This window comes from Sus scrofa, chromosome 12, assembly GCF_054392235.1.
Source record: "Sus scrofa isolate SSC_HxYL_T2T_F1_AM1 chromosome 12, Sscrofa_HxYL_maternal_Yorkshire_Landrace_v2.0, whole genome shotgun sequence".
In the NCBI taxonomy this organism is placed as follows: Eukaryota; Metazoa; Chordata; class Mammalia; order Artiodactyla; family Suidae; genus Sus; species Sus scrofa.
The window spans coordinates 21,471,200-21,481,899 of NC_139394.1; the positions used below are offsets into that span (position 1 = coordinate 21,471,200).

Sequence of the window (10,700 nt, forward strand, 5' to 3'; positions counted from 1 at the left end):
CTGAAAGGTCTTTTGTTCTTTTAAAAATGATAAAAGCCTTCTGACCTCCCACCAAGAGCCAACCTGATATCAAAGAGCCAAGAGCCAACCTCCAATTCATCAGCATTCCCTGAATGAGGTGAGCAAGACTTTTTTTTTTTTTTTTTGACTTTTTGCCTTTTCTAGGGCCACTCCCGCAACATATGGAGGTTCCCAGGCTAGGGGTCTAATCGGAGCTGTAGCCACCAGCCTACGCCAGAGCCACAGCAACGCGGGATCCAAGCCGCATCTGTGACTCACACCACAGCTCACGGCAATGCCGGATCCTTAACCCACTGAGCGAGGCCAAGGATCGAACCCACCACCTCATGGTTCCTAGTCGGATTTGTTAACCACTGCGCCACGACGGGGACTCCGGCGAGAAAGTCTTAATGGTGAACCCAGCAGCTGAGTAACAGGATGACGGTGCCACAGTAGGCAGAGAATCAAGGCAGTGAGGTCAAAGTCTGGAGCCCAGGCCCACCTGGCATGGGGTATAAAAGGGCCAGGAGGGAAGAGGTTGTCAGACTTGGTGGCTTGGTTTTCCCAGCGGCTCTGAACCTCCTGAGCATCCTCAGCCCAACATGACTTCCTCTCGCATCAGCTCGTCCCACGCCCTGGGCTGCACCAATACCCTCGGCACAAGAAATGTCTGCGTCTCCTCTGCTGACCTTGGTGGCCAGCCTGCGGCAGAGGTCAATGCCGACCCCCTGTGCCTCTTAGACACCCTGGCCCATGCCAACCGACCCCGAGTGTGTTCCGCCCCCCTGGAGCGACCCAGCCTCTGTATGCCCCAGAGCTGCAACACCGCCTGCCCCTTGCCAGGGACCTGCGACATTCCTGGCACCATTGGGGTCCGTGGGGCCTATGGTGAGGGCTTCCTGAACAGCCACGAGAAGCTGACCATGCAGTTCCTGAATGACCGGCTGGCCAGCTACCTGGAGAAGGTGCGGCAGCTGGAGGGGGACGACACGGACCTGGAGAAGCAGATCCTGGAGAGGAGCAAACGCCACGAGTCCACCATGTGTGGGACTACCAGGGCCACGTCTGCACCATCAAGGAGCTGCAGCAGAAGGTGAGGTGGGGTGTGGCGTGGGTGGGGTACAGAGTCTGAGGGAGGGGGAAGGACTGAGGGCTCAAGAGCTATGGGTTCTTGGACTCTCCTGAGTGTGAGTGTGGCCAGCACACAGAGAGTGGGCATTGGTCTTCCTGGCTTTCCTCAGATCCTGTGCATCAAGGCTGAGAACGCCGGGCTGGTCATCCAAGTTGACAATGCCGAGCTGGCCGTCGATGACTTTGGGACCAAGTAAGTGAGGGTGAAAGAGGGCTTAGAGCAAGTCCATCCTTCCCCCTCCGTCCCAGGGTCCAAGTACTTTTTTTTTTTTTTTTTTTTTTTTGTCTTTTTGCTATTTCTTCGGGCCGCTCCCGCGGCATATGGAGGTTCCCAGGCTAGGGGTCGAATCGGAGCTGTAGCCCCCAGCCTACGCCAGAGCCACAGCAATACGGGATCCGAGCCGCGTCTGCAACCTACACCACAGCTCACGGCAATGCCGGATCGTTAACCCGCTGAGCAAGGGCAGGGACCGAACCCGCAACCTCATGGTTCCTAGTCGGATTCATTAACCACTGCGCCACGACGGGAACTCCCCAAGTACTTTTTGAACAAGTGAATTATTATCCTTTTTCTTCGTTCTTAAATTCCCCCAATTAAAAAATTTTGTTCCAAGCCAAACACACAGAAGGTAGATGAGAAAGCATCTATAGCCTGGTGTTAGTCCTCCCTGATTTATGGTCCATAAAAGTGTTGTAATAAGGTGGTCTGAGTTTATTAACTGGGAGCAAAGTGAGGTGATTTCAAGAAAAACAGAGCTATTGACAGCCACTGAATTTCATATGTAAGTCAGGGGATCCTCTTACAGATAGGTCAGGTACCGAGTCTTTCCACTAAACAAAGGGGAGAGGTGGAAAAAAAATCCAACCCAAGGAATAAAGGAGCAAATCAATGACCAGGCAGCTGGTTATTGTGTATCATGCTCAGGCACGAGCCCTGTATCAAATTCTAAGATATGTGATCTCAGGCAGGTCCATTCATTGTTCTCAACCAAAGTTGCCTCAATTCACAATGAAATGTGCTCTGAGCCGTTTGAGAGTGGGCTCTGCGGCTAATTCATCTCCGAGGCCAGTGCTGGGCCCAGTGAGCCAATGAGGGTCCCAGCTGGTGCAGGAGGTGGGAGTGGGGCAGCCCAGAGGCTTCCTTGGCGTCCTGCTGACTGGCACCTCCCGTGATGGAAGGCACGAGGCCGAGCGCTCCCTGCGCCAGGTGGTGGAGGTGGACCTGTGAGGGCTGCACAAGCTGCTGGATGACCTGAGCCTGGCCAAGGCTGACCTGGAAGCCCAGCAGGAGCCCCTGAAGGAGAAGCAGCTCTGCCTCAAGAGCAACCGTGAGCAGGTCTGGTCCTGCAGCTGCAGACTCTGGTGGGGGGAGGGTGGGGAGGGGGCGGGGCTGGGCAGCAAAGGGAGCCCTTCCGCCCACTGGGCTCTGGGATTAGAACCTGGGCTCAGCTGGTGCCAGGGGGAGAGGGTTGGTCTGGGTCTGAGGGTCAGGCTGTGCCAACAGGAGCAGCTTCTCTGCTCTGAAGCTCTGCCTGGTGAGTTAGGAAGGTCTCCCGACGAGCCTTCCCACTGGACCCTGGGCAGTGCTTTCGCATCAGTGTGGGTGGGGTCCCCCCGCCTGCTGCTCGTGGGGGAGACTCTGGTGGCTGTGGGGTCTGGAAAAGCCCTTCTCTCTCTCTGGGTGTTGGTGCGGGTGTGCCCACAGGAAGTGGCATCTGAGATGCCAGCTGGGGGACAGGCTCCACATTGAGCTGGACGCAGTGCCCACCGTGGACCCGGGCACGGTGCTGGAGGAGACACGGTGCCCGTACAAGGCTATGGTGGAGACCCACCGCCGTGATGGGGAGCAGTGGTTCCAAGCCCAGGTGAGGACGCAGCTGCGGAGCGGGGAGAGACCAGGCTTCTGTTCAGGGTCAGTGAGCTGACCTGTGTGCTCTCTGACCCACTCACTGTGCTTCAGTCGGAAGGCATCAGCCTGCAGGCCACGTCCTGCTCGGAGGAGCTGCAGCGCTGCAGGGTGAACGCCCTGGAGGCAGAGCGCCAAGTGCAGCACGACCTGGTAGGACCCTCTCCTCCCTCATAGCGACTAGTTTGGAGTCCCCACTACCCCGTGGGAGTTCCTCCCTCCTCATTGCATATCGGTTTCTTTATATTTATTGTCAAGGTCATGTCTGACCCAGAAACACACCTTGAAAAGTCAGTCTTTTTACTTTTGTAAAAGATAGTGACGCATAGGCATTCATTACCCCAAATCTGAGCCCTAACTTTTTGGGGTCAGTTAATGGAGATGTAGGGATGATTCATATGCAGACAGTTAAGCTTTGGAAGCAGAACTCTTTGGGGAAAAGTCTTGTTCATTGTTGATTTGATTTATTCAGAGCTCTGGGGTGTGAGTTCCTGAAAATTTTCTGGGTTTCCATGCCGTGGCAGCTCCCGCCATCGTTATCACGGGTGAGGTTTAGTGCATTTAGCAGTTTCCGCGAGGCCTTGGGTCTCTCACCCCATTATGCCGCATGACAGAAAGACCGTCTGCAGAACTCGTGGTGTGACGCCGAGGCCCGCTTTGGCGCCGAGCTGGCCCAGATGCAGACCCGCAGCAGCAACGTGGAGGAGCAGCTGTCTGAGATCCTGGTGGACCTGGAGCGGCAGAACCAGGAGTACCAGGTGCTGCTGGATGTCCAGGCCTGGCTGGAGGGCGAGATTGCCACATACTGGAACCTTCGAAGTCTGCAAGTATGTAGCCTGATGTTGTTTAGCTCAATGTCATATGTCAAAGCAGAAACCTTTTATTAGGAGTGACCTAAAAGGAGAGAGTGGCATTGCAGACCCCATCTTTGGGGACAAACTTACTGCCTAGTAAGCTTGGAGGGCTGCCTGGACGTAGAGGACTGTGTGCTGGAGCTTGGCAGCCTTGCCATCTGTCCGGTGAACTGCTTTATGCTTCCAGATGCTAGTCTTTGCCACAGGGCCTGGAGTTTTGAGAGGTCTGTGTGTTTAGGTTTTGCTGAATTCTCTCTGGAATGTTCCAGGGCTGCTTCTCTCTAAGCATTTAAAATTATTGAGTAGGGGAATTCTGCTGTTGGTTAAGGATCTGGTGTTGTCGCTGCTGTAACTCTGGTTACAGCTATGGTGCGGGTTTGATCCCTGACCTAGGAACTTCTGCATGCTGAGGACACAGCCAAAAAACAAAAACAAAAAAAAAAAAAAACAAACAGACAAAAAAAACCCAACTGAAAAATAAATAGATGTTTTAATGGAGTTCCCGTTGTGGCTCAGTGGGTTTAAAAACCTGACTAGTATCCATGAGGATGCAGGTTTGATCCCTGGCCTTGCTCAGTGGGTTAAAGATCCGGCATTGCTGCAAGCTGCAGCGGAGATCAGGGATGCGGCTCAGATTTGGTGTCGCTGTGGCTTGGGCTCCGATTCAGCCCCTAGCCTGGGAACCTCCATTTGCAATGAGAGTGGCCCTAAAGAGACCAAAAAAAAAAAAAAAAATTGCATAGGGCATTTGTACTTCTTCTTTAATTAATTAATTAATTAATTTATATTTTAGGGCCACACCCGTGGCATATGGAAGTTCCCAGGCTTGGGGTTGAAACACAGCTGCAGCTGCCAGCCTGTGCCGCAGCCACAGCAACGCCAGATTTGAGCTGCGTCTGTAACCTACGCTGCAATTCACGGCAATGCCGGATACTTAACCCACTGAGTGAGATCAGGGATTGAACCTGCATCCTCATGGATACTAGTCAGGTTCTTAACCTGCTAAGCCACAATGGGAACTCCATATTGTATTTTCTCATTAAAAAAATCTGCCATTCTTTATGACTTATTCTCTCATTTTGGTTCCTTAATATGGTTGTGACAAAGGGAGGACAGGCAGTGCAACCTTGCGAGCAATAGAAACAAAAGCTGTGTTTAAATGAAGAGAGTGGCTGGCCTTGGCCTGTTCCTGCTGCGCCAGTCTCTCTGCTTTTCTCTCTGCCATTTTCCTTTCCACGTGGGAGAGGACACTGGCTTTGCACACGGGCCCTCGGAGCTCTGGCTGCAGCCTGACTATGACAAGCCACTTTCTTAGCCTACAGGGACCTCTAAGGTCTAAGCCCCCTCTGTTCTTCCAGTTCTTTTTTTTTTTTTTTTTTTTTTTTTGTCTTTTTGCTATTTCTTTGGGCCACTCCCGCGGCATATGGAGGTTCCCAGGCTAGGGGTCTAATCGGAGCTGTAGCCACTGGCCTACGCCAGAGCCACAGCAACGCAAGATCTGAGCCGTGTCTGCAACCTACACCACAGCTCACGGCAACGCCAGATCGTTAACCCACTGAGCAAGGGCAGGGACCGAACCTGCAACCTCATGGTTCCTAGTCGGATTCGTTAACCACTGCGCCACGACGGGAACTCCTGTTCTTCCAGTTCTAAAGTGTCTCTTTTGTGCTTTCATGCATGTCTCATGCCAAAGCTTAAACACCTTTTTATTTTTTTATTTTATTTTTTTTGTCTTTTGGTTGTTTTTTTTTTTTCTTCAGGGCCGCACCCATGGCATATGGAGGTTTCCAGGGTAGGGGTCTAATTGGAGCTGTAGCCACTGGCCTAGGCCAGAGCCACAGCAACGCAGGATCCGACCCTTGTCTGCGACCTACACAATGGCTCATGGCAACACTGGATCCTTAACCCACTGAACGAGGCCAGGGATCGAACCCACACGGTTCCTAGATGGATTCGTGAACCACTAAGCCACGACAGGAACTCCAAATACCTTTTTAAAAATCTCTCCACAGGCTTCCCGGCAACTTGTGTGCGACCTCAGTCTCCAGCACCTGATCAGCCCCTGCAGCCTGCACCCCCCCTGCCCCCTGTTCTCCCTGTCTTTCTGGGCTTCCTCGGGCCTCCTGTGGGTCCTGCTCATCACCTCGAGGCTGACAAACTCCTCAGCCAGAGGTGCCAGAAAATAGGAACCATCTATAGCCTTAAACTCCACCCAAAAGCCTGCTACCCCAGGCCTTTCTTCCCCAGCCAGCCCCGGGGGGATGGAAGCCAGGCAGTGCTTCCCTACGGATGGGCTTTCCGGTCCAGCAGCTCAGCCCCAGCCTCTGGATTTGTGCTTCCTCTCTTCAGGGTATCCATCTTGCTTCATTTTCTCTCTTTTGCTGCCTCCTGGTCTCTCTGAGACGAGGCAGGTCGCCTCGCTTTTATTTTGCTAATAAACTTCACTTTTGCACTGGAAGGAGCCCAGTGCCCCCTGGTCTGTTTTCCCATTCCTCGCTGGGAATAATGCTGGGAGCTCCCTGAGCCAGCCGTTCCATAAAAATAGGGTTGTAGTTCATTCACCAGAGTGGTTCTGGGAGATGGCAAAGCCAGTGGGGAGAGTGATTAGAAATGGAATTGCAGGAGTTCCCTGGTAGCCTAGCGGTGAGGGACTTGGCATTATCACTGCTGTGGCATGGGTTTGATCCCTGGCCCAGGGATGTCTGTGGCCAAGGGAAAAAAAAAAAAAAGTGGAAGTGCAGCAAAATGGCAAAGATGAGAGATACTCAGCTCTTGGCCTGACCAAACCTGTTTAGAGCCAGATTCACAGAGCCTTTAAAATACAGACTAATACAGACTAAATACCACCCCCCCCTTTCTGCGTGATGCCATCCGGTCCTTGTACAAAGGAAAAGCTCAGGTCAGAGGTTTTGCCTGGCCCCTCTAGAATACTCTACCTAAAGTCAGCTTTTGTGATCACATGCCCATCATGAGCAAGACACTGAGCCAGGGCGTCATAGACATTGTGACACAGAGTCCCATAAAAACCCTGCAAAGAGGGAGAGGCTGTTACTCTTCTCAGCTGGTGGCTGAATCAAGGCTTGAACCCCAGTCTCTTTGAACTAGATGCAAAGCCCATACTTTGGAAGCTTTGAAGGGGCAAAAATATTAAACATGAGAAGGTGTAGGGCGCTGGTTCTAAAAGTCTGGCCCTCCAACCAGTAGTACCAGCATCACCTGGGAATTTGTTGGAAAGGCAAATCCTTGGGCCCCACCCCAAGTTTTCTGAATAAGCAGTCTATTTCTTTTGATCCTCCCAGGTGTTTCTATGCACACTCAAGTTTGAGATCCACTGGATTAGGGGCTTTTTTGGGGCGTGAGATCTGACTGGCCAGACCCTCTCAGAAGGGATTGGGCTTCCTCTCCTGATGGATCTCATGCATGAGGAGCTATCCCATTATGATAGTGCTGAACATGATAAATGATGATAACTGCCGAGCCGTCACACTATTGGTCTAGAAAAGACCAAACTCACCCACCCAGACCACCCCTCTGACTGTCCCATGGGCTCCAAGGGCAAGTCCTTCTGGTGGCTGCCAAGTGTGGAACTTGCAGTCAATAGACACATGAACAAGGAGTTCCGTATTTAGGCAGCCACGGCCTTCAGAGAGCAGCATCAGAGCTAGCCAAGCAGTGAGTTCCCTGTCACTGGAGGCGTTCACGGATGGCCTTTCCAACAACCTGATGAGGACATTAAGGAGGTCACTCAAGCATCTGATGAAGCTGGATGAGATGGTTGTAGAGGGTCTTTTAACCCCCACATTTGATGACTCCCTGTTTCTAGGTCCTATGAATCAGTGAAACTACAAATGGAGGCCTCACATTGACTCTGGTAGCTGGTTATTGTCTTCCCTCCTTACTACGTGAACTCTCTGAATCAGAGAAACTTGCTGAGAAATTTACAAAGTCCAGCTGATGGTTGTTGAGCCCAGCCCATCCTGATGCAGGAGGGACAATAAGACCCAGTGGTGGAGAGAGCTTAAGCTAGGATCTGTTGCTGTACCTCCAACAGCTCTCAAACCTGGAATCCTACTATTGGCCACTGTCTATGAAGACAGGACTGGCAGGCTTGGGAGCCATCAGGACTTCCATCATAGAAAGCTCTGGAAGGGTCAGAGGCTGTCACACCCTTCCCCTCTATTCTTTTTCCCAAGCATAGAGGTGTTTGGGCACAGATGACGCATGCCTGAGGTGCTTACCCAAGAGTAGTTCCCAACAAGAAAGAGCAGTCTGCACCAGTCTTAATTTAGCACCTGGCCCATACACCTTCACCTCTTCCTTTGTACTTAAATAGCTCCTTTCATCCAAGTTCAAAGCTGTCTAACAAAAGAAAGCTACTTATTCTTGCACCACGAGAGAGGAGGTAAGCCTTGTTCTTCCCACATAAGGAGAGGGAGAGAAGATGAGTCACTTAGTGATGGAGGGATTCTTCTGGGGACATGAGATGAGTCAATGGGGCCCCAAAGTGGCCCCAAAGTGATTGACCTGTGCTTGTAAAGTCCATGTCATCTGTAATTAGAATATTAGCTTTGAAGAGAAATTGTGTGTGTGTGTGTGTGTGTGTGTGTGTGTGTGTGTGAGAAGTGATTTGGGTTCCTTGGAAGGAATGTTGGGTAGAGGATAATTATGCTTGGGGAGGTGCAAAGAACTTCCTTGGAGACCAGAGACTCCATCGCTACTGCCACCACCACCATTATTATCCTTTTCATCATCTCATCACATATCTTCATCATCATCATTGATGCTCATTCATCGCGTTCTTACTATGAGTCAGGGATACTCATGTTATGATCTAAGTTAGGGATACGTTTTTATTTTTATATATGTATGTATGTGCGACTTTTGAGGGCTGCACCCACTGCATATGGAAGTTCCCAGGCTAGGCGTTGAGTTGGAGCTACAGCTGCCAGGCTACACCATAGCCACAGCAATGCCAGACCCGAACCATGTCTGTGACCTATACCACAGCTCACCACAACGCCGGATCCTTAACCCACTGAGTGAGGCCAGGGATCAAATGTGCATCCTCACAAAGACAACTCCAAGTCCTTAACCTATTGAGCCACAATGGGAACTCCTACAAAGAACTGTCATATATGTCATCCAATTTGAGCCCCCACTCCCCAAACCTGAGAGAGACAGAATAGGCTTCAAAATCCCCATTTTGCAGCAGAAAACGTTTATGGCTATGGAGGTAAAATGCCCCCCCCACCCCAACCCCCTCAAACCCAAGGCTTTGCATTCCTGGCCCATTGCCCCTTCCCTGCACCAAACTGCTAAGGACTTTGCTGGAGGTATGTGTGGATAAAACTTCACTTTCAGACCCAGTCTCCAAGGCTGGGGTCGGGTGGCTGAGATGGAATTTGAAGGACCTGGAATCGCCCTAAGAATAATCTTCCTGGCGCTTCCTCCCAGCCTGCAATATCCTCCCCATCCAAACACATTTCAGACTGAACTTCTGACCTCTGGTTGTCTCCTAGCCTCTCTCAGCCGAGGCTCCCCCTTGAGGCTAGATTTTGTACCCAAGCCTTCCATGTGTCCTCTCTTCCTTCATCTTCCCCCCTGGTGGTCAGACGTTCTAAACACGTGCCTCAGTCATTCACATTGGCTCCAAGACCCTCCACCAAGATGCCTCCACCCCGAGTAACTCTCTCTGATCCCGAGGGTGGAAAGCTCTGTCCACTCACCAGCAAGGTCACACGTCACTCCATTTCTTCCACTAGTCTCGTTCCCTTTTCCAGGAAGAGGAAGCTCTTTCACTTGCTTGACTTAGCATGGCCTCTTTTCTGTCTTCTGCCCTATGTCCCATCCCTGGAAGCCTTTTTCTCCTGCTTTGAAACTCAGCAAGCACAGATCCTACGGGGTTGCTGCAGGGCTGAAGCACTGAGCATTTCCCGTCATCACCCCATGGTCTCCAGGGCAACAACAGCCAGTATCAAATAACTGATGGCCAGGCCTGGTTAAAGAAGAGATTCTTAAAGTGATTAGGAGTCTAACGAGAGCAGTCGTTTGAAGCCTACCTGTGAGTCACCTTGAGAGTGGAGTCATCAATAAATCTCCTTTGGGGGGGGGGCAGGAGAATAAACTGAAATGGCCTCATCCTTCTCCTCCTGGCTGAGAACTATGAACTGGGTTGAAATGGCCTGACTGGAGTTTGGTGCAGGAATGGGTGTGGGAAGAAGTGGGAGGAGGGAAGGAAGGAATTCGGGGGAGGATGAAGGACCCACGGGTACTCCCTTATGTTGGGGTTAGTTGTAGACCTGGCTGTCTGCTCAGCAGGACTGAGAGCATGCCATCCTCCCCTCCCCTGTCCCCACCCTCCCACCATTCCTCCCCCCCTTCCCCATCCCTTCCTGGGACTATGTCAGGCTCTTGGTAGAAGTTCAACAAATGAGTGTTGCCCTCAATATCATATATATAGTTTTCTAATTACATCAAGTGCAAATGTATTTCCAAACATCCATCTCACACTTTTTAAATAGCTCAACTCCTTATCTTGATATTTCTCATATACCTTGAGGCCCCATTTTAGCCTGAGTTGATCGTAAAAAGATAATCCACCATGGGAACGATGACTCTTCTGTTTCAAGTTAGTTCCGTGCCCAGCATGGAGAAGCTGATACATAAATGTGTTTTGAGAAAACTGAATTCTGTAGCAGCACTATTTACAATAACCAATACATGGAAACAACCTAAAGGTCCACCAGATAAATGGATAAAGAAGATGTGGTACATATATTCAACGGGAGGCTACTCAGCCATAAAAAGAA

General features: G+C 51.1%; 1 protein-coding gene across 1 annotated transcript; it reads left to right on the forward strand.

Moving 5' to 3' along the window:
• The first annotated feature begins 602 nt into the window (after positions 1 to 602).
• LOC102162785 (keratin, type I cuticular Ha8) lies at positions 603 to 9,437 on the forward strand. The gene is given in 8 exon segments (XM_084983158.1): positions 603 to 1,044; positions 1,047 to 1,093; positions 1,242 to 1,324; positions 2,311 to 2,472; positions 2,837 to 2,996; positions 3,092 to 3,190; positions 3,652 to 3,864; positions 9,411 to 9,437. Coding segments are annotated over 8 exon segments (1,233 nt in total).
• Positions 9,438 to 10,700: the final 1,263 nt, after the last annotated feature.